Source organism: Antrostomus carolinensis, unplaced genomic scaffold (genome assembly GCF_000700745.2).
Source record: "Antrostomus carolinensis isolate BGI_N321 unplaced genomic scaffold, ASM70074v2 scaffold14858, whole genome shotgun sequence".
NCBI classification, from domain to species: Eukaryota; Metazoa; Chordata; class Aves; order Caprimulgiformes; family Caprimulgidae; genus Antrostomus; species Antrostomus carolinensis.
The window spans coordinates 23,734-48,168 of record NW_010335092.1 but is presented as its reverse complement, the minus strand read 5'-3'; the positions used below and the strand labels follow the sequence as shown (position 1 = coordinate 48,168).

The 24,435-nt window shown below is 36.0% G+C and overlaps 2 protein-coding genes across 2 annotated transcripts in view; both read right to left on the bottom strand.

The window, feature by feature from the left end:
• Positions 1–6,521: 6,521 nt before the first annotated feature.
• F13B (coagulation factor XIII B chain) lies at positions 6,522–16,840 on the bottom strand. The gene is made up of 11 exons (XM_010174415.1): positions 16,759–16,840; positions 14,892–15,092; positions 14,162–14,347; positions 13,569–13,745; positions 13,230–13,406; positions 10,699–10,878; positions 10,268–10,360; positions 9,416–9,598; positions 8,076–8,279; positions 7,419–7,601; positions 6,522–6,733 (listed from the first exon to the last, which is right to left on the bottom strand). The coding sequence occupies exons 1-11, from the start codon at positions 16,838–16,840 to the stop codon at positions 6,522–6,524; spliced, it is 1,878 nt and encodes a 625-aa protein (XP_010172717.1).
• A 1,376-nt stretch (positions 16,841–18,216) lies between these two features.
• ASPM (assembly factor for spindle microtubules) overlaps positions 18,217–24,435 on the bottom strand; it is a gene marked incomplete at its 5' end in the record, with an annotated part of 28,637 nt that continues 22,418 nt past the window's right edge. Inside the window, 7 exons of the mRNA XM_029086601.1 lie at positions 18,217–18,322; positions 18,402–18,571; positions 19,571–19,747; positions 20,680–20,834; positions 21,304–21,496; positions 21,905–22,096; positions 23,882–24,031. Of these exons, the coding sequence (XP_028942434.1) occupies positions 18,217–18,322; positions 18,402–18,571; positions 19,571–19,747; positions 20,680–20,834; positions 21,304–21,496; positions 21,905–22,096; positions 23,882–24,031 (1,143 nt within the window). The remainder of the gene's footprint in view (positions 18,323–18,401; positions 18,572–19,570; positions 19,748–20,679; positions 20,835–21,303; positions 21,497–21,904; positions 22,097–23,881; positions 24,032–24,435) is intronic.

Sequence of the window (24,435 nt, the reverse complement as noted above, 5' to 3'; positions counted from 1 at the left end):
GCTGCAAATAATGGCACTACACAGGAAAATAGCATTCCAATGACCTACCTCCCTCCATCTGGGAATATATACTGTACTAATAAACAGCACTATCTCCTTGCTCTAAGAAATTGTCATTTTCTTTACTACTTTCAGAGACTTTAAATTGAAAAAAGTTACTAAACTAAAAACATTTTTATTGAAAATATTAATAAACTTCTGAATTTCTTAGAGTACACTTTCTGTTTTCCAGCATTATACTGAAATAAAGTTTTACACAATTCTCAATGTGCTTTAATTCTACAAATGAGGCAGTTTATCCCAGATTAGTTCCATCATTTTAAAATGAAAGAAGTTGGATCATTTTTGGAAAGTATAAGGTATATAAAATAAGCACTTTTAAAGGCAGAAGGGAGAGAATAATCTTGATTTGATAAATAGATTTAGATGTATCAATCACAGAGTTTAAAAATGATTATTTTAATAAAGGTATATATTCAGTGAAGACCTCCTTCAGGCAGCATGCTTTTTGTACCATGCAACTTCCTGAAATAAGAAAGTACCTGTATTTTTGAAGAGTTGTACAATGTTTTAAAATCAGATCAGTATTCTGCATTTTTAATTGTACATATTCAGAATAATAGTAGCTAAATTGAGATTCAAAGGAATTTATATGGATTAATGCATTTTGAGTGAGTTATGGCTAGTAATAAATTAGGTTCTTTATGCGAGCCATTAAGTTCAGGCACAAGGCAAAGAAGCAAGCTCATACAAGAAAACACAAAGCAAATATTCTCAAATGCATAGTTCTAAATTATAACTCTCATCCCCAACTTTTCTTCATCCTCATGTCACTCCATATTCTCCTTTCCCATGCCACATTTTCGGCTAGAGTCATAGATAGCTCAACAAGGAATTTTATAAAAAGTAAATGGTATAGTTTAATATTTTTTTGTAGATCATTTCTTTTGATTGCCACCAGCTATGTCAGTTAAAAGCATAGATTTCCATTCAATAACTTACCTTTACATGTAGTACAACTCAACCACAGCAGAAACTCTATGGCGTGGCTCAGCAGTGTCATTTCTGAGCTTTAGAAGTTAGATGTTCTCTGCAACAGAGCTGCTATTTTCTGTACTCTAAATTGCATGTGCTTTTTTTCACTCCCATGATTTCTGAGGCTGTCCTTGCAATCTCCTCCCCTAATTTTCTTGCAACTCAGCAGTCAATCTGTACAGATAAATTATGCAATTGTTGCAAAAAGATTTCAATACTTTTTCAAAAGACTTTTCAGACTGAACTTGACACAGAAACATTATGAAACCCATAACCAAAAAACTCATGGTTTGTTTATAACATGCAATATAATGCACTTAGCTTTTCAAATGTTACAACTTAAAATTTTGTTATGGGCAAAACCACATGGTATGTGGAGCCTATAATTTACTATCTGTCTGCTTAAAATCTTAACAGCCTAATAAATGCAATTATATATTTTTTTAAAGTGTTTTACAGAAAACCTGTCCTAGTACCTAACCACTTGCTCCGGTGTTACACTCATCCTTCCCCTGCTCTTCTGGTTGACAGCACCAGTCTTTCTCAAGGAGGCTAGCAAAACAGGAGGGAAATGTCACAGTGAACCATCAGTGTACCAAGGCTTTTGTTGGAAAGAATTCAATGCAAGTAACAGGGGTTCCTTCCTCCCAAGTATTGAGTTCCCCTTGTATTTACATGTATATATTTTCTTAACACAGTCCACTTTTTTGGATTACAGTTATTTAGCACCTGTTCACTAAAATTGGGTTTAACTGGACAAGGCCGAGTTGCAGTTCTGCTGCCGCTGCTGCTTGGCCACAGTGGTTTATTTTGACAGTTTTTGACTTTTCTTCATCCTCATGTCACCCCATATTCTCCTTTCCCACACCACATTTTAGGCTAGAGTCATAGATAGCTTAATAACAGCTTGTTACCAGTATGAATCAGAGTTAAACTAAAACACATTCAGGTAGCCAATGAGGTGATTCTTAAACAACTGCTATCACAGCTAAACAAGCTAAAATCAGCTCAAGACAAACTCAGGCAAGACCAGAGATCCTGCATTGCCGAGTCAGTGCAGAACCTGTGTTCTTTTATTAGCCATGGCAACAATCATATTTATTGGCTACACCAGCAGAACAACTTTGACTGAACTGAGCTCCACCCTCACATGGCAATACTAAAATTATTTTCAGGATTATTTTCTACGGAGTATCTTACACAATCTTCTTTCTTAGGAATTTTTTTTTTCTTCCCATGCACATGCTGCTAGGAGCTATTGTGCAATACAGGATTAACTAACAGCAACTGGCTTTGAGTTATTTTTTTTCCTTTCAAAAACACACATGGCATTGTTTTGCTTACTGAATGACATCTATCTGAGGACCAACAGATATTGATATTACTACATACACTAGATTAATTTCATAATCATTGATATGTCACTTCATACAACCAGCAGAACTTCAAAGCACCTTGCCAGAAAGGCTCTCAGTGACAAAGGTCCCATATTAACACCTATATTAACCATATTTTTAAGGAACTAAGCATTTTTCTTAGAGAAAGCCAGGGATATAAACATGCAACTGATATTTCTAGATGCATGTAGCATTTATTTGTATTTTAGATTCTTACATACTAATCCAACATGACCCTAAGCACTAACTGTCATTTACGGAGTCCTGGCAGGTTTGCAATGTAAAGCAACGAACTCCACAAACACTCTATAACAAAGCTTTCTGGATTTCACTCTGAGTCCCGTCCTTCTGGCTCACTTCTTCCTCACCTTCTAATCCTCCTCTGCTTCAGAAAGATGGGTCCCGCACACTCAGGAGTTTTTCCTTTTAGCATAGCACTAAGAACAAAAAAGGTGAACTAATAGAAAATTAATTTCCACCTTATTTGACACCATTCCTGTCCCTCTTTATAGGCCATTAACTTTTGGGCTCATTTGTAACTCAGTCACTGGAAAACAGTTACCTTTTCTAAATAGCAGTTGTTGATCAGGCTGCTGTTTCCAGTAAGTCAGCTCCAAAATGTTTGAATAATTTTTATTACACAACATGTAGATTTTTTCCTTTCTTTTCATAAAAAAAAAAGACAAAAGAAAGTGTTCTTCCTATTCCAGATCTTGTGTCCTTATATTCATCTGAGAAAATACAGACTCTATTTAGAAGATCTGATCTCCACACAAAGGTAGAAGAGGACTATACTCGCTGTGTACAATCACTTTGGCTTTGTCATAATATAGGAGGATGCTCAGCAAGACCAGCCTCCTGCACTAGTGCCATGGGCTGAAGCCTACCTGAAAGCATCACTCAGATAAGTGAGAACCTAACTGCCTTTGCCCAGCTCTGACTAGATGTCTCTGATATGAGCTGAGTAACAAATGAGCAGCAGACAAACTTTGCTTTTTCACATTTGCCAACTTCACACATATTGTAATATGCTGGGAGTGGGAGACCAGAAGCTCACAGAGATTCTGGTGACAATCTTTAATTGGACTCACATGCAGATAAAATCAAGTAGCTTGGGTCTACGTGATTAGACAGGCCACTGGCAGGTTATGCTGACCATCTAATTCATAGTGAAAACAATAGCTTCTCAGGACAAGTGAAGGGAAACTCCATACACAAAGATCCAGCGCTGTGTAGAAGACTGAGCTCACTGTGTGTAGAGGCAGCCAGAAGCCAGCACCCAATACCTCGACTGCTTAGAGTGAGTGGCCCATTTTCCTGGGACTGTGGTGTTGGTTTAACATGGACCAGAAAAGCAGGGGCTTTGATTTGTTGGTGTCATAGACCAGAAAGCTTACAGTAGAAATTACTATCCTTTTTTTCTACCAAACCTGCTGCTTAGTAAAACACTTGAAATTATGTGCCACTGAGTGCTGTCGTACTGCTCTTGTATCCATTCTACCCAAAATTCCCCAAGACAACTACCTTCCCCTTCTGATATCAGATATTTATTGGAGGCTCGTGATACCTAACTGACTTTAAAACACAGTGATTTCATGTCAGGATTTTCTTATGCTTCATCCAGAGCTCCTTAAAGGCAAAACATACCAGTTCCAATCAGCACTTACAATGCTCAAAACTTTGACTCTTTACAGAAATTGCCCTGATCTGTGAGTTTATATTCAGATAAAGATCAAAGGTCAGTTTCCTCAATTATATTCCACGAAGGCGAGAACTTAGCTGGAAAACAGAAATTACAATCTATAAATAAATTTGAAGGCCTTTTTGGCTGATGTTTGCAAATAGTACAAGGGTTTTGTGCAAGAGGAAAGGCCTCTCTGTTGTGACAGAGGAACAGTTTTAAACCGAGAGTGGATTTAGATCGGATATATGGAGTCATTAACAAAGTTTCCTTACCTCCCAGAAAGCAACCTGATCACTTCCTGTACTTTCATTAACTTCTGTGTTCAGTTGGTTTTGTAATGTTCATATTTTAACTCTTCCTTTCTCAAGATTTCACAGATATTTCTGAGCTTTTTCAGATTTTGAAACCTAAGCTGTAGCTCTTATTTTCTTTCACTTTATTCTGCTGTGCTAATGAACAGAAATAAAATAGCCCAAGATTTCAAATTGCAAGCAGCAAGCTTGTTATCAAATAATTCATGCCAAAAAATTGAAAGCTGGAAAATGAAAGAAATCCATGTTCTCTTTACCAGAGAAAATACCTGGATGCTGTTCTGAATATGCTAGGGGGGAAAAAAGCAACAACCAAATGAAAAAAACCACAAGAGAATTAAACACAACGGCACAGACTGGTGTTAGGAAGCAACTGAGAAGATGATGATGCCAGCATGTTTGGTTACATCTGTATTCAAATCTGTTTTTTCTGATAATGATACCTAGGTAACGTTGATCTTGGATGGTGTTACTGATACGGTCACAGATGTACTAGTTGCCTTGTAAGATTTTGCTTATAGATCTAGCCCTTCATGTTCAAGGGAAATAGAGTTTTTCTTCTATCTTTCATAGACATGGGAATAATTAAGATGTAAAAACTCAGACTGAGATAATTTCTAAATATTAGCTTCTGGATGCATAGCAAGCCTAGATGGCAGCTATTAAAGTAACTATGCTCCATAAACCAAAATTTACTGGTTAAAAATTTATCACCAATCTATTTTTTTAACCAAGTTCTTACATTATTTCTTAACTGAGAAAGACTCACTAATTCACATTACAATAATTTTTCATAACAAGATCTAGACATAAAAGCTACAGTAAACATCTAGTTCAGATCTACAGGTCACACATCAAAAGTTTATTATATGAAATTGATAAATCTCATTGTTATTTGTCTTCATTTTTAAATACCACTTTACAAAGCAATGACTTGTTAATCTTTTGAAAACATCTCGGAATGCTATTGTAAAGAGCATATAAATGCTATTTTTATCAACTTTTTTTCCCACCAAATAGTTGACTTTTGGTTTGATCAAATAAGTAAAAATTGTCTATTTCTTGAATGCTTTAATTTCTTTATTGTTTTATTTATTCATGTAGCACTCACAAAAACCTTGGAAAACCATACAGAACAGCATACATGCAATGATATCGCAGAAAGATGGAGTTATAGAGATTAAATACAGAAAGAATCCTTACCATGACTTTTTTATTTAAAAATACTAAAATGAATGCAAGACAAACAGTGTATATTCTTGAATTTTCTTCATATCTTCAGTCATACATGTTCAAAGGCAGAGCCCCAAGAGTACCAATATTTAAGTGTTATGGGAAATCATATAAAGTAGTTGGACTAGATATTTTAATAGTTTAAATGCTCTCAGCTGCTAAACAAAGATGTTTACTTAACTTTTTTTTTTAAAGAATAATAATTAACTACTGAGTAAGATTTGCATATTTTTACATTTTAAATGGTTTTATAGATCCATTAAACATGATCTTTTTAATACTTTTTTTTTTCTTGTCCCTCAAGCCTTGTCCTTTAGAGGCATATTACCTGCGAAAGGAGACACGGGTGCTGTTAAAACACACAAAAAAGTAGGCTTGTCCTTTCTTTCTGTAAAATTTGAGTTTAACATAATTTAACACCACAACATTGAAGGGCATGAAATTAAATCTCAATTTTGCTACATTTTGTAGTTACAAAAGCACTGATGCTATCAAAACCACCAATATCCTCACAGACACCACTACTTGCTCAGCATCTTCTTGTCATTGTGCTTTGCTCAAGTCCTCCAGATTGTGATGCATCCTCAAGTTTATCACTGTAAGCCTTACAAGATTCTTTCATCTTAAGTTGTCCATGCGTATGCCAATATCGCATTCTTCTGCTGCTTTCCCAGTCCTCCATACCACAGAGCACTTTCACTTCCCTCCCCCTTCAGCTCAGACCCAACCATGTCACTGAACACTCATTTCTTAAAGTTGACTGCAGTGATCTTGAAAATATGAGTCCACCTTAATTCAGCTGTTAATACCAGGTAAAGAACATGTACATACCTTTCCTATAGGCTTTCCTGAAGTTTATACTTATTTCCTCCTTTCAACACATCTTGGATAGATAAGCTGTCCTCTCTGACACTGCACTTGAAATAAAGTTGCACCAGATTCTGCTCCAAAATGATTCTGTTTACAGTAAAATCCAACATAATCCCCATGGTAAAAGTAAACTTGATTCTCATAGAACCACTGCAGCAGCACATTATTTTTCTCCATTTCATTTTTTGACAAAGTACATGGTTCTAAGAAGGAAAACATAATCAGTCTTAATGCATCAATTATTTTTTAAACTAGTCTACACTAAAACTGTAAGTTATTTCCCATTCTCTTAAGACATTATACATGAAATCACTGTATTTTTGGATCCTGCAGGCATGTCATCTTTAAGAAATAAAAAGCCAGACAAGTTTATACTTGCTTCTATTAAAACTTTCATGTTTAACTAAAGAAAAAAGAAGTTGAGATCTTAAAGTTCTACTTGACAATACTCAGTTTATAAATTCTAGGTATCTGAATTTAGAGAGTTGGAGTTCAGCCTGGAGAAGATTCCAAGGAGACCTTATTGCAGCCTTTCAGTACTTAAGAAAGATGTGACAGACTTTCTAGTAGGGCCTGTAGCAATAGGGCAAGTGTTAATGGCTTTAAACTAAAAAAGGGTAGATTCAGACTAGATAAAAGGAAGAAATTTTTTACAATTAGAGTCATAAAACACTGGCCCAGGTTGCCCAGGGAGGTGGTGCCCCATGCCTGGAGACATTCAAGGTCAGGTTGGACAGAGCTGAGCAACCTGGTCTAGTTGAAGACATCCCTGCGCACTGCAGGGGGGTTGGAATATATGACCTTTAAAGGTCCCTTCCAACACAAACCATTCTATTATTCTATGAATTATAGAGAGAAATAAATGCTTTTTTATCTTACCATACCTACCTATACAAACTGGTGGCGAAGTCCACTGTCCTTTAGAACAATAGATTCTCTCAGATCCTTGCAAAAAGTAATAGTCAGAGCAATTATACTGAACTGAAGAACCACTGTCATACTGGGTTAGGGGTGGGAGAGTGAGAGCTCCATTTGCAATAGAAGGTGGAGAGTCACATTTTTCTGTAGGAGCTAGAATAACATTAAAAACATTTGATAAACATTCAGCTTAAGAAACTAACAAATCAACAGCTTGTAAAGCCTGTCAACACTAGGTATCTGTCAACTCTCAGCGTATTTTCCTACTATTTAATTATGTCTCAGATCAGAATGCAATCTCCTACTTAATTCTAACAAAAGAAATCCCTTGTGATTATTTAATTGTTTACAGTTGTCTTTCTACAGAGCTTTTAGTTCCCTGGGATTGGAGAAGAGGTCTTCCCTCCTTTCTACAGCCTTCCCCATCAAAGGATGTTTATTGTTTTTCCATGCTTGGATATATTTTACAATATAGCTGCCTTGTGCAAGGTTATCAATGCATATCTGTATTGTTGAATCCTAAACATCTATTATTTACAACAGACTCTAGGCCTACCAAAGCAAACTGTTTCTAAATAGATCTGAGATTGATTAATTAAAAAGGCAATTTAAAAAGTATTGTTTTACCTTGCATAATGCATTTTGGATATTTCAGTCTGCCATGGTTACACTGTGTCCTCCCAGGAGATGGAATGGCAGTCTGGAAAAAATGGTATCCTTGTTCACATTCAAACTCTATGAGATCACCATGTAGAAAAATTAATTCTTCCTGTCTCCATTTCAGCTTTATGTTGTTGCTGTTCATATCAGTTACATTGAGAGTGCATGGTTCTGGGAAATAAAAGCATACTTCAATAAAAAGCAACCTTAAGTGATTTCTTAGCTCCCTTAAGTCAAAAAAGAGAAATCTAAATCAATAGTTCTAAAATGTTTTTAAATCTTGCAAGAAAAAGGACTATAGATGCATGGCAAAAAGAATGCAAACGTAAAGAAATGGGTTGAAGTATCAGAAATAACATGCAAAAGAGCCTAAACTGGGAACATGGTTATGACAAAATCTGGTTTCTACAAGTATTTGTACACATACGGCAGCCTAGGTTTACCACTGAAGAAGAAAAACACTTCTTTACTGTAACTTGAAAAGACTTTTTATAATGAAAATAGTAATCCATTGAAATTAGCCTGTCAGATTTGGCTGACGTGTTTTGTAAGCCCTTTGAGGTTAGTAGTAGTTAATAGACAGTAAATTTAAACTGTTAACCTAAGGAAATGTTTTGACAATTCCCTCCTCTTTGCCTTTTAATTTGTTTTGTCACGATTAAAAGAAAGAATTGAGAGATCTTCCAAAAACCTTTTGGAAATTTTGTGCTCTTTGGACTTTTTCAGGCTATTTAAGGTCAATATCAGTCTGGTTGTTTTCTGACAGGTTTCTTAAAATTTAGTGACAGGATCATTCATAAGAGCAACATGGAAAAATTAGAAAGTCCAGAATGAAATGATAGCTATAAAGACACATAATAAAAACAAAGGCTGAAGGTTGAAAAATGGAAGTCCAAGAAGTCATTGTATTCCTTGTTAATCATATCTAAAATCCATTTTGGCAATGGCTCCAGTCATTCCTTCTAAACATGTATTGAAGGACAGGAAGAAATTCACTGAATGGAGAATATGGGAGCAAGAAATTAGAGAATCCTCCTAGATAGCAGGGTTAGCTATGTTCTAGAATAGCTCTCTCAGGAACACAGAGGAATCTATTTAACTGGGTGTTTGTAAGAACAGGTCAGAGGACACCCCTAGCAGGAGTGACCTAGGTATCTTTAATTTCAGTTCATCCTCATGTTTCTGGAATCTTTATTAACTCAAATGAAAGAGAAAATGTGGTCAGGAAAGGATTATCTAGAGGTTATTTCTGCTTTTACCTTTCCATGTTATGTATGACAAAACTCTCTTTTTCTTACAAGACTTACCTAAGCAAGTTGGTCGTTCTGTCCAGTTTCCTTCTTTGCAGTAAATGGTACTAGGTCCAGCCAAAAAATGGTAACGCTGACAACCATATTCTACTGAGGAACCATTTTTGTAACTTGTCAATAACAGACCAAGAAGAACACCATTTTTAATCACAGGTGGAGAGGGACAGTCTTGCTGCATTTCTAATATGAGATAGGTAATTAGAACTTTAAAACAACAATAACACTGGTGAAATTACCAGACTAATAATAGACTGAGCAAAAAAATTACATACAAATAAGATGAAAACCAATATAATTTCTTTTTTCAAATTTGATTTTAAGAAACTCTACACTTGCCTTACTGAATTGCAGACAGGCATTCTATTTCCCTCTACACTCCTCATCTGTGTCTGCTCTTGACTCTTACTGGTTTACACTCAATATAACTTAGTTCTTTTTCTGTGATGAGACAGTCTTTATTTGTTGCTTGAAACATTTAGCTCACGTGTGGTTAAAAATAAACAAAAGAAACCTCACTGGAACTATTAATCAAAGCATCAGTAAAATGCTTATGAATTTGCATGTTCAGACATTAACAGAAGGAGTACAAAATGACTGAAAATAAATGCTAATGCATGAAATAAAATTACAAATACAGCACAGGCTTATAGGTATAGTTTATAACCACTAGAAACAAGTAAAAATTGTCTTTCAATCATTCAGATGTCCACATCTGTAGCACACGCAAACATTTTCAAGAGTAAAGAACTGTACTATAGCAAAAAAGTAGTAAGAGTAGTCATAAAATGCCTATAACAGCATTGAAGAGTATTGAAGCCCCCTTTAAACAGAAAAGCAATGTTCATGTACTCATACCTTCATTGCCATACATTTTGCTTGCCCTTATTGGTCCATCTGCCTCAAGTGATGGTGATGCCTCCGATTCCTGTTTACCTATAGTTCCTATAACCATAGCAGAAACTTAGAACCAGTTTTCTCAGAAATAACTCGATTTCAAATACCAAAACAGACAGCCACTGATGTGCTGATGTAATAAAATCAGTGTTCCAGGGGAGAACTACACAATACAGATGTCAGTTGAATTAACCTAGCTCATCCTTTCTCTTTAATCTGTGCATAACAGATTGTCTGCAAATTATGCAGCACTTTACCTCTCACACATTTTAACAGAGGAGGACATAAACAGTTTTGCAGATATGAAAACTAAGGCTCTCCAGAAAATTAGGCATTGTTTGAAGAATCGTTTCTGTTCAGTTGTCAGTCTTCACAAAAGTACTAACCAATACAAATAGGAGGTGACGTCCATTTTCCTTTTTCACACTGGATTTCCTCAGATCCTCTTATTTCAAAGGTACTTTGACAGCGTATATGAACTTTGTCTCCATTACGATATGTTCTTCTAGCTGTGATGATATGGGCATGAGGAGGAAGCGGTGGTGGAGGACATTTATTTTTCACATCTAGGAAAAAAAAACCAAGCACATTGTTTGCTCACTAATCAAAACCATATATACACTTTTACTATACAGCATGCAAGCCTATCACTCAAAAGACATTTTTGGTTGATCCAGAGGAATTGTTTAGTTATACAGAACAGAAAAGAATTGATTTTACATTCAACAAATATAAAACAGAGGTATTATGCTATTGCATTAATATGAACAAATTTGTAATTTCTCCACATGGACTTAATATAATGTTCTTTAAAAGACTTCAGTAAACAGAGATTTCCCATGCTCTCTATTGATATAATATTTAAAGCAGCTTAAGCTTCAATTCTAATGCTACAGAAGCAGCAATAATCATAGCTCACTTCCTATCCCCAAATTAAGTTTGCAATTATTGTATCCTCAAAACTAGATTTAGGCCATGCTTCCATTCTCCTGAGCATCCCATATACTCTATCCTCACTCAAGAAAAAATCCTTCTGTGTCATCAGAATAAATACAGGGCTATTCTAAATTCTAATTCTAAATTCTATTCTAAATAGGATTAAATTTTTTTTTAATCTCAAGCACCCCACACGTAACGATTATTAAATTTGCTTTAGAAAACTTACTTCATAGAAAAAAATCCTGTAAAAATATATTGGAAAACAATACCATAGATTTTGTTTAAACCAATAAAAATGATCGATTGTCCTATCCTCTGTCATCAACACCTGGCATCCCTTGTATATAAAGCAGAGAATTTGTTACCATGAGGCAGTGAAATCTCCTAAAGCTCAAAAGTAATCCTCAGAAAGGGAACAATATCCAAAGAATACAATAACCCCAACTATCAAGGCATGTTGAAAAATACTATAAATTCTCAGGTAGCCTAAATGTTTATTTGCACTGTTTTCTGCTGTATATTGTATCTCATCTCATTCACTAGATGTTTCATTCCTTATAAAGTTTCTTTTCTGAGAATCTCCATTATCCCCTGACTGGCTAAGTGACAGTAATTGCTAAAGGTGTGTTTCTATCCTCAAGATGACCTTTCTAGTTAATTCTGTCAAAAACACATACAGTTTAGTGAGGCTGTAAAACTTTGAAAAACACCACAATCCCCAAGTTCAGGAGAAACATGTTACAAATTTTATTTTTAATGCCTTTCAAGAGGCAGGATTAAACATGCTTTATCAAACCTTCCTGTAATCTGAATATGGTTTACCTTGAGCTTCAGGGGCTCAACAACTTCCTTGTTGATTCCTGCTTCTCCCAGATACAACGTCAGCAAGAGACAGTATCTGCTCTATTGTTAGAGTCCACTGAAAAATAATCCCGGTTGTCATTGCTTCTGTCACTGCTACCTTGGCTCCATGCCTTTCAGCTAACACTTGATTTCTATTTAGGCTGTGAACTGGTACAAAAAGCATATTTTTATTTTGTATTTATAAAGCATTTTATGAAAGAAGGTGCTAGTCACAGAATCACAGATTCACAGAATGACAGAATGGTTGAGGTTGGAAGGGAGCTCTGAAGGTCATCTAGTCCAACCTCCCTGCTCAAACAGGGACTCCTAGAGCACATGAACCAAGATTTTGTCCAGATGGTTTTTTAATATCTCCAGGGAGGGAGATTCTACAACCTTTCTGGGCAACCTGTTGCAGTGCTCAGTCACCCTCACAGTAAAGAAGTTCCTCCTTATGTTCAGGTGGAACTTCCTGTGCTGCAGTTTATGCCTGTTACCTCTCATCCTATTGTTGGGTGCCAATGAGAAGAGTCTGGCCTCGTTCTCTAGACACTCTCCCTTTAGATACTTATAAACATTAATCAGATCCCCTCTGAGTCATCTTTTCTCCAGGCTGAACAAGCCCAGCTCCCTCAGCCTTTCCTCATATGAGAGATGCTCCAGCCCTTTAATCAACTTAGTCGCCCTTTGCTGGACACACTCCAGGAGTTCCATGTCCTTTCTGTACTGGGAAGCCCAGAACTGGACACAATATTCCAGGTGGTGCCTCACAAGGGCTGAGTAGAGGGGGAGGAGAACCTCTCTTGACCTGCTGGCACCACTCTTCCTAATACAAGCCAGGAGACTGTCAGCCTTCCTGGCCACAAGAGCCCACTGCTGGCTCATACTGAACTTGTTGTCCACCAGGACTCCCAGGTCCTTCTCTGCAAGGCTGCTTTCCAGGAGGTCAGCTCCCAACCTGTACTGATACCTGGGGTTATTCCTTCCCATATGCAGGACCCTGCACTTTCCCTTGTTGAACTTCATGAGGTTCCTCTCTGCCCATCTCTCCAGCCTCCCTCTGGGGGGACAGCACAGCCCTCTGGTATATTCTTATTCTTAGAATTTGGCATTGTAATACTATAAAATAAGGTACCTTCACACACTGGAGGGTCTGGATGCCATCCAAAATAGTAACATTGAATGAGGTCAGATTCACTCGCAGAATAATTTTCCTCACAGAAAAAGTGAACTACATCTCCCTCTTCATAGATTTTTTTCACAGGATAGAAACCTCCATGTGCTATTGCACTCAAAGAGGAGCAAGTTATTTCTAGGAAGAAAACACACAGCAATGTAAACTAGTTGAGGAAAGCTCCCTGCCCCCCACCCCCCCTCCATCCCCATGTTATAAAACAAGCCTTTTCATAAATCTTTGTTCATTTGTAGAATAAATCACATTGCAAACAGAATTATTTTCCAGTTCATTACATACTAGTGCAATTTGGAGTAAGGGACCACCCATGTGTTAGACACACTGCTTCTTCTGTAGCGTTGCCTCCTGCAGTATAATATCCCTCATCACATTTGTATCGCACTGTTTCATTCAATTGAAGCTCTTGTTCGGTTGTGAAGTAGCTGCCGTGATGTAAATCGGGTACTCGACACGACTCTTAAATAAATAAAGCATGTGCATAATATTAATTGCTATTTTTATTTTAAGTCGTTCATCCAGAATTTTCCTTAGAAGTGGTCATATCCATGGTAAAATCTTGGCAAATAATGAATAATTAAAAATGCAATTGTTTACACAAGTTTTCCAGTCATCATTTGGGAAGGAAGTTTGGATGGCAATGGAATTATTTGAAACAATGCACTTCTACGTATAACTTTATCTATACAAATACAAAAAAACTAACAGCATGTGAAATCTGAAAACTTCTTCTAATGAGGTACAGCCAGGAACCTACTTTAGGACTACTCAGAGGATAACCTGACACAGGCACTTTGACCATGCAGGTACAGCAAGGGCAGCAGTATTGCATACATACAAGACAGATTATAACAGAGAAAAACGCAGAATCCTACCAATTTTTTTAGTACATCTTGGCTGGGAGGACCATCCTTCTGGCCGACATTGCACTGTATCTTCAGTACCACCACTTGGAGTGTGGTAGCCTGGATTACATTTGTATGGCAGTTTCTCATGTATTTTGAAGTACATTTCTGTACCATAAAAAGAGCCATTTTCCAGAAGAGGCTTATTACATTTTTCTAAATGAAACAAGACAGCTTGGTTAGGAAGAGAGAGGTAATGGAATAATTTTGTTCTCTAATAAACAAAAGAAAATGATTTTTAGCTATCTTGATCTGATCTTGGTTTTTTTGACCTATTGAAGAAACTCTACCCCAACCATCAAACAATGCATCAAATCAATGGTAATAACACGGAACATGACAGCCAAGGCATCTAGAGCTAGGGAGACTCTAGAGTATATATATTTGAGGGGACAGTATTTATTTGTTTACCCAAAATAAGGAAACTGAGCAACTTTCTTGGCATTCTCATAAAAACACATATGGTAAAAGCCCTTGAAATATGTACTGCTGTAAAAACATTTCATATATAGAATCATAGAATAGATGGGTTGGAAAAGACCATTATGATCATCTAGTCCAACTGTAAACCTAGCATTGTTGTCCTAGCTTATACATTTTATCCCTCTTTTATGCAGCTTCTGTTCCTGCATATTCAAGGAAATCCAGCTAGAAAACTTTCCTGTGAGAAGTAATGATGAGATTAACAAAGCTAACTCACTGTAGCATTGTGGTACTGGAAACCATCCTTTTGCTGTACAAGTTATTCTTCCATCTTGAGTCCCGGTTTCAGTTGTATAACCAACTATACAAGAATAGGAAAGTTTTTTTTCCTTATGCATAGGGAAATAGTAACTTTTGAAATTATAATAGTACTGGGCAATCCTTCCATTTTCTATGTGTGGCAAATCACAAGGTTTATCTGCAAAAAGATAAATATACTTCTCACTAAAAAAAAATCTCAGCCCAGATATGAACTTTTTTTGCATTAAAATTGGATTGATTCAGGCTTTCAAACAAGGTGAATGAAATTCTGAATACTCAGGAGCATGAACAATCTTATAAGACTCATTGAAATTAAGATATATTACAATTATATCAGCTTTTGTTCTTTAGGTTCACAGGAATATCGGCTGTAGAAGGAAACTTCCTAATGTGAACTGGGCAAAACTGAAGCTGGATACACTTATTTGACTCTTTATTTAGCCCAGAAGATGTAAGCATGAGCACCCTTCGCTGCATAAATGTACTGTTGCTCGCCCTAAAATCCAGTGGCAAGTGTCAACATTAGATATGCCACAGCTTCTCACTCAGCAAATGTTATCAGAACAGTATGACAAATTGCCAGGAGGTAATATAGGAGATAAACTTGCTGAACAAAGGGAATTTAAGAACAGAGTCAGTGGAAAAAGAAAGAAGAAATGGAGGTTAAGGAAAGGACAAGCAGAACTGCGATTAAAAAAAAATAGACCAAAAAGCAGTGCTTATGTTTGGATTTCTTCTAAAACTATCCTTTGGGTATCAAAACTTCTCTCCATGGCGTTACAAGGCAATCTAACCCGAAGAAACAAGTTTTAAAAACTGTATCACCACCTATGAATCTCACTATAATTGGGTAGAATTTTCCCACAAGTTGGCACTGCTGCATTCACCCTACACATATTAGAATCAAAATAAACTAGTGTTCCTTCACTCAATAACATCACTAGCATTTACTAGAATTTTCCGCTAATTTAGCATTTTTACTACATAAAAAGTGCCAAGATAATTTTTTTAACAATTCCCTCCCTCACACAGCCACTATATCACACCTAAACGAAGAAAAAAACCCCAAACAAATCACAAATCTGAGAGTGATTAAGATTTTAAAGTAATTAAAAGACAGATATGGTTGCTACCTACATACCTTTTGTTTGACTTTCCAAATGGTATCAGAGTAATTTCAAAATGCTTTGCATAAGGACAAAACTCTAGTGAAATAGAGATAGTTGCAACGAATATATTGGAGTTAAATATACATTAGCAGATACAAAATGAAATGCAAAAAAATTGACATCTTTCGAATTAATGGAGGTGTACCCTCATATAGACTCCACAGTTTTGTGAACTTGCAGTTTAAGTAGTATGTAAAGTATATAAACAAGGAATTTTATGGAATACCAAAAATAGGAAAGGAAATGCAGAACCACCCCAGACTAGCTTCCGCAGGTTCCACTTAACTTCCACTCTTCTGCTTTGTGGTAAGCCAAAACACTTCAGTCACCAAGACGATACATAAAATGTTTTAATAGCACAAAATTCAGTTTGTACAAGTTCCTCAAAACCACTCAAATACATTTCAAAAGAAACTTTTTCTGAATAAAAGTCTGAACCTTTCAATATTAGTTCTGAAGTTTGGATATCAGCCTGTAGCCCTGAGCTACAGTGACAGCTCAATCATAATCATCAGCCATCTCACAATAAAATTATATTTAAAAAGCAGTTGTTTGCTCTTGGTAAAGATATGAAAGACTTTGCACTTCATTTACCTACACTGCATGTTCTAGATTCACCGTACATTTATCAACAATAGAATTCAGTGTATTTACCTTCTGCAAAGAGTGTGCCCAAATACATCGTAGCTAGGAAGAAAAAACAGCTTTTAAATCTCATCTTCATTACTGTCTCCATGAACAGTTTCCACCAGCTGTAAAAACTCCCTAGGTATTACTTCTGTAAATAATTAACTGGATTGTCAAAGGTATTCACAAGTGCCTTAGTGTCCACAGCATTTTGTCACAAGTAATTTCACTGAAAACACTATTTTCATATATTTTAGTTCTCCAAATACCCTAATGCTAGACTTGCAGAATTCAGCTTCCGTTTGGCATACTTTACATCAGTAAAGAGGACAATTTATCATTTTACAGTGAAACAGGCAACAAGCTTATGGAACCATTTAAAGTAATTGAACACCATTCCCCTCAGAACCTCCTGAGTTCCAAGTTTAAAGGGCATTCTGTTATCAGATTGTTTATTTTGGCTGAAATAAGAGGAAACAGAAAATTCCCCCCTCCTCCAGCCTACCCCATATAACCAGTCAGTTTGCATTCTGTAAACTATTCATTCTGGAGGCTCTTGGATTCAGAACATAGCCACTACTATTATCTGTTGGGTTTTGTTGTACACAGCTAGCTCCTTTTTAAAACAAAACACCACAGAGAACAAGTGAACCTCATTTACAATACATTATCACCTAACTGACTAATGGTTACCAGCTGATTTTGCATCACATTCCACCCTTGGCAGGCATAATCTTTAAATTTGGGGGTGGGAGGGTATAATCTTACAGTTTTCATTTTTTTGGCCTTGCTCTAAGAAAATGCAATTCCACATGACAAAAGAACAGAATTTAAGAGAGATGCTGTGATGAACACCATCTATTCAGCCAGTTGAGATGCATGCTTGTATGTACTGCTCACTTGATAGGAAGAAAGCACTCGCAAATCACCTCCCTTAAAATATCAGGTCAGAATTTCTAAATTTACCCTTATAACATCCTGTTGTTCCATCATAATCTTGTAGTATTTAAAAAAAAAAATTATTACAAATAAAATAAAGTTCCTACAGTCACACAATCCCTCAAAACCTTACTAGAAAGTAAACTCAAGTTCCTCAAAAACAGTAGCTAGTTTTGAAATCCAGACTATGCTTCCCTTCCTACCTATACCTCTTCTAGACCAGACAAGTCAATGTAACTATCTCACACAAACAAATGATGAATACCACGCTATTTGCAAGATTCACAGTTGTGTAATAAAAACACATTACTGCACTAGTGAAATTTCCAGAGCTTACAAATTTATTGTACAATTGCTTTTGGGTAGTAGTACAAAATAAAATTTCAAGAACTTTATACAATACAAAAAAGTTACAGAAATGTTAATCACAATTTGAAATATCATTGTCAAGGGTAGCTTGACACTTATTTGCTTTCTTTCAAAATCATTTAGCTGTCCACTACATACATTTTGTACAAATACATTTTCATATACATCATTTACATTTCAGTAGCAGGCAATACCAAGTGTATCCATCACCATCAGAATTGCTTGCAGAGGATCCACAATTTCTTGCATGTTATCTTTCCTCAAAACCCAGTCTGGTTTAATTCTGTGAAAATATTAGTGGCTTGTCATTAAAATATTATATTGCCACAGGAAAAACAGCAGACTAATTTTTAAGCTCTTACCTTGAAACTGTTTTTATCCTTAGAGGAGTTACTGGAACAGAGGAAGTTCCACTTAAAGCGTTTGTTTTCTGCTTCACAAGTGTTCTCTCTGCATCCATTTTGTGTTTACGAGCTGTAAGTTTATACAGGGTTTGAATACAACTAACAGCTCTTGGTATGCTTCGGATTTCCTGCGAAGAAGTGAAAACAGCACACAGTCAATGCTACAAGTTCAAAAACAACTTAACAAATCAAGAAGTTAGTTTTATTTAATGAAAGCTAAATTTTTGTAATTTCAGCTGAACTTCTACCTACAAGCACAGGAAAACCATTTTAAAGCCAGCACACCTACAAGTCAAATGCTTAACAACTGGTATGTGATATGAGATCTCAGAAAATTTAAGCTCTTACAAGTCAGATTTTACTAATTTCTCATTAAAACCAACTTTCTCATGTCATTGGCATATGCCTTCAGTGATTGGTGCAGAGAGACAAATGAGCATTTGTATCCATCTTCATAGCAGGGAAAGAATAATGCAATGGTGTCCTATCACAAATGGTCAGAGGTGACTGGATAACTCACATGCTTCTATCTGATGGATAAACAGATAGTGAATTTATAGCTTAGAACCCAGACCACCCTAATAACCTTATTAGGGATTCTAGCAATAGGTGTGACAAAGGAAATTTTTCAGAAACAGGCTATGGCTCTGTTACAATACAGTAAAAATCAACACAAAGATATGGACAATTATATTGCCAGTTATTACTGACAATAAAGATCTTAACTCTATCTAAAAAAGCAACAGTAAACTTTCAGAAACTGAATGCAAGTTAATTAAGTGGCAACTAAACTATATCTAATGCTAAGTAATGGATAGAAAGTCCTCAAAACCTAGTGGAAAGTAGGCATTGCAGTATCATAATCTTGCAAGGAGTGCAGGATCAGAAGCTCAGTGTCTTATTGAATAGCTCTGGGTGACGAGAGCATACAAAGCACAAAATAATGAGTGTTTTCACCACCTTGGAAACATTTTTTTTTTAAATCAGAGTTTCGTCACAATTAATATTACAGCCATAATAGGTTGGTAGAGAGAGAGAGGGAAAAAAAAAAAATTACAAACACCACCAAAACTTGCAAGAAAGGCATGTTAAATCAAATTATTAAACCCAAAACATTTAAGTCTTACCAAAGCTCTTTTTGAGTCCTTAGAAAGGATGGCCAACAAACAACAAGTCTTTGTGAAAATGCTTCCTCCTTTCTCTGAAATTTTGTCCCCAGCTTTCCCTCTGTACATTTGCAGTAGATCTAGTAATGTATCTATGGAATTTTCCACTTCATAAACTGCTTGAGTAGTTTTTTCATACTGTAATACAAGGAAGAGACAACAGAGGCTATATAGACAGATCTTTAAAATATCTTCTAGGTTAGAGGAAAAAGCAAAATCCCTATTCTCCCCTAGATTAAATCTGTAGCTGATCTGGCATCCAAGTGATAAAAATCGCTTCTGTATATTAAGCCATCATAACAGGTTACAAAAAGTTACTCTTTGTGGTTCCCCCCTTGTTTAGAAACCCTTAGAATCTGATTTTACATTGAAAATAGAAGAATAAATTAGAATAAGTTTAGAGAAACTTATTTCTAAGTCTAGCCTAAAAGTTAATTTTTCCCCTAAATTAAAATAAAATAATTCTAATGTATATGCCTGTAGGATAGATACAAAATCAAAAAGTTTGTTGAGCAAATATTTTAAATTTCAAAGTAAAAAACTCTACAACAATCAATCCATAGCCAATAACACAGTACTACTACACTACTGAAGCAGCTTTAAGCATTTATGAAAACAAGCAGTTCTGTAAGAAATCAGAAAGTGTAAATACAGTCTATTCTATAACATGAATTTGGAAAAGCAACCTGTCTTCTGGAACAGATACATTTCTACCTTAAAAAAAACTTCATAGCTTATCCTAACTAGTACAGTTTTGCATTTCTACAGTTTTATGCATTTCTACAGTTTCTTGCAATACTCTGGATACTTTGTAATATAATTAGTTAAAAGTAAAATTATTACTTTAAACCCATGAAATAATTTTCTTTTGAAAAAAGGAAAACGAAATCAATTATGACAAAGTAAATAATCAGTTTCAGAATAACAGTTAAAATTCAGAAACTTTTTTTTTTAATTCAAAACTATCAATTTTGTTGTTTCAAATTTATTCAGAAATTTTGTGGATAAATAAATACTACAATAAAGTAGTCTACAGCTTAGAAACTTGCAAAAGAAAATGTTGAAGTTACCTTTGAAACATTAAGTAGAACCTGAATTGAATATCTGATCACATCCATGCATGGAACACTCCGGTTGCAACTTCGGATCAGAACAAAAATAGTGAAGATTGCTCTGCTCTGGGCCATGTTTTCACAACAGAGAGGGGACAGCCTGGTAGCCACCTCTATGATAATTAAAAAAGAAACAAAACAACAAAAAACAACCCTGAAGCTCAGCAATTTAATTGCAACCAGGATTTTCACTTATTTTTAAGTAGAAGTACAAAGAAGTAAAACCAGCAATTATTGATTTAAACAAGTATTTCTAAATCAATAGTTTAAATATTCCAGACTAAAAATTAAGCAGACAAAACAATCCATCAAGAACATACACTGATAGTAATAAAGTTGACTTACATAAGGCATAGTATTACTAGGACTGCCAGGAAATCACAGCAATTATGTAGGATTTCCTTTCTCTAATAACTATTTTACTATTATGCTTAAATCAATAATGTCATTTTACTCTGGAAAAATCTCCATTATACTCTCACATGCTCACATTTTACAATCATATAGAACTCTTCTCAGCTGAAAAATTACAGTTTCTGTCATCCTGGAAATGTATCAGTTATAATAAAATGAAATACTGACCCAGATGTTTTAATGCTGCAAGAATAAAAGAGAGATGTTTGTATTTTAGAAGGTATTCTATAGCAATTGCAGTTCTGTTGCACAATTTGTTTTCTTCTCTGCTCTTTTCATTAGCCTTTTCCAAACTACGTCTTAAAGCTTTAGTTTTTGCTGTGTCATTGCTCTTTCTCCAAGAATATCCTCTCCACAATGCCTACAGAAAAGGAATTTCGCAAAGAGAAAAAGTTTGTGAACAAGAGACAATAGAATAGAACTTCCATTATCATTCCAAATTAATTTTACACAAGTCTGACAGAGTATTTAATTACCTTAGTTATTAATTTTTAAATAATTACCATTCAGTGTTTAATCTTCCAAATACTAGATTTTTAAGACAAAAGACCAAAACAAACATGCATATGCACTCCACACACTCCCACATAAATCACGTCAACCAGTATCTGCTTAATATTCCTTCATGATCTGTTTGTATTTAGCTTTGATGAAACTGACTTGGCTTGCAATTTAACTGATAAATTTGCTCTCCCCAAAAACTCATGAGAGAATAATGAAAAAAATAAAATAATAATAAAAAATTGTCATTTTCTTAAGAAGTATTTACCTGAAATTTAATTATTCCAACTGCAATTTTTCTCTTCCGTCTGCAGGCAAGGAATCTTCGTACGTTTCTCTGGATTATGGTTGCTGCATAATTTCTGTGATTTAGCCAGCCTCGAATCACACGTTGTAATTGAATGATTCTTTGATAATCTCTTAGATATCTCTTTTGTTGCATTTTTGCTCGGAACCATCTCTGTTTAAAATTAAAGTACCTTTCTATTTATTTATTTATGACTTTTCCCTAAATTCCCTTATTCCATTCTAAACAAGCTTTGATAAAAACTGAAGAACTATTTTAACATGAGCTTTGACAGATACAGGTATTATAAACATCACGAGCACTCATATAACCACCATGACACAGCTCTGATTGGCCTTGGGTAGCTGAAATGCAAAACTGCAAAATGAACTCTTAACTAGGAGCAGTTAGGGAAGCATTCCAAATAGAATAGAATGGAGAATATTTTAAGTTGGAAGGGACCTGCAAAGATCACCTAGTCCAACTGCCTGACTACTTCAGGGCTGACCAAAAGCTAAAGCATGTTATTAAGGGCATTGTCCAAATGTCTCTTAAACACTGTCAGGCTTGGGGCATCGATCACCTCTCCAGGAAATTTGTTCCAGTGTTTGACCACCCTCTCAGTAAAGAAATGTTTCTTAATGTTCAGTCTAAGCCTCTCCTAGTGCAGCTTTGAACCATTCCCACATGTCCTATCACTGGGTACCAGGGATGTGTGTCCTATCACATTCCTCTCCACTTCCCCTCCTCGGGAAGCTGTAGGGAGCAATGAGGTCATCCCTCAGCCTCCTTTTCTCCAAACTAGCTAAACCCAAAGTCCTTAGCTGCTCCTCACAGGACATTCCTTCCAGCCCTTTCATCAGCTTTGTTGCCCTGCTCTGGACACATTTAAGTACCTTCACATCCTTCTTAAATTGTGGGGCCCAGAACTGCACACAGTACTCGAGGTGAGGCTGCACCAAGGCTGAATATAGTGGGATAACGCCCTCTTTTGACCAGCTGTTTGGGCTGTGTTTGATGCACCCCAGGTTGTGGTTTGCCCTGTTGACTGCCAGGGACACTGCTGACTCCTACTGAGACTGCTGTAGACCAGCACCCCCAGATCCCTTGCTATGGGGCTGCTCTCCAGCCACTCCTCTCCAAGTTTATACTCGTACCCCGTGTTACTCTGTCCTAGGAGTTTGCTTTCTCTTTGCTGACTTTTGAAGAGAATCACCACTACACCTCTCTCATTTTGCAGGTCTGTTTTTTCTTCTCTATATACAGAGAAGGAAGACAGGGTACTGTATGACAAATCTGAGCACAAAAAGCCACTTCCACCTATTTGCTCTTGCCTTAAAGGGAAACTATAACTTAGAGGGAGAGATAACAGAATTGTATATATAGAAGAGTAGCTATAGAAGAGTAGCAGGGCAAAGTTTGCCGTAACACCCTTGACTAGAGAACAGCTATTTCAGGGTTCCTGTTTCGGCCCCTCCATTTATGTAATGCTGACCTTCCATTATTTGGGACTAAGCTAATAGTCAGTTTGGAGACCTGAAGATAATTTTTACTTTTATGCAGTGCTGTCCTAGAGACCAAATTTTTGATCTCGCTTTTTAATAAGTAAAATATGGTTATATTAAAAATGCTGCAACTTAGACAGGCTCTGGTACCACTGGCAGCTCAGAAACATCCAACCAAATAAATCACTGTATCCCAGGGGATTGCTTGTGTAAGGAGATGCTCTTCATTTCATGAGCCTTACCAGGTTGTTATGTCCTGCTTCCAGTAGGATGTAAAGAAATAGGCTAAGACAGCACTTACATTCCTTTAGCAAGGAATTATTTAATAAATCTTAGTCTCCAAAATTTAGCTTTATTTTCACATGTGAAGGAACTACAGTGTCTTAGTGCTACAGCTTAGCTGACAGAAATTAGACTATGCTACACAAAATCATGCATCCTTAATTAGACTAACCTGTATTATAAGAACAGAGGACATCTGTTTTTGTGCAAATTTTAAGATGAGGTGGATCCTATATGCCCTTTGAATTTTAATTGCAGAGATATGATGATATACAGCTGCTGTAAAATAAAGTAGTCTCTTCTGTTCTTTCTGTTTTGAAATCTGCAGAAGGAAAACAAAGCAAGGAATATAATTAATTTTTGCACTTAGAGGTAGCTGATCATCTATGCAAAGGACAGAACACAGCAATATACTATTAGATGCTGAAGAATCGCTTCAAAAGTCATTACCTCAGAACTAAGTAAGTTACCTTTCTTTAGTACTGGATCTCTAATCTAAACAATAACACAAGGGATTGTAAGCAACATTAATATGCAGCAGAGAACACTTTCATTGTAAGTGTGCGTGTGCAGAAGTATCACTTATAGGTAAGCCATAAAGACCTCCGAAGATTAAAAAAACCCAACAATGAAAACCTATTTTAGTACTAAAGGATTGTGAGAAAAGGGTCAAACTGTATTTTCATCTATTCTGACCCAACCAATTCTCAAAGAAGTCAACGGGAA

Coding starts and splice junctions, on each gene's coding strand:
- F13B (XM_010174415.1), bottom strand. CDS start 16,840: ATGGAGACAGTAATGAAGATGAGATTTAAAAGCTGTTTTTTCTTCCTA. Junction 8,280..9,415: donor AGAACGACCAACTTGCTTAG/GTAAGTCTTGTA, acceptor TTTATTTCCCAG/AACCATGCACTCTCAATGTA. Junction 7,602..8,075: donor TCCAAAATGCATTATGCAAG/GTAAAACAATAC, acceptor ATGTTATTCTAG/CTCCTACAGAAAAATGTGAC.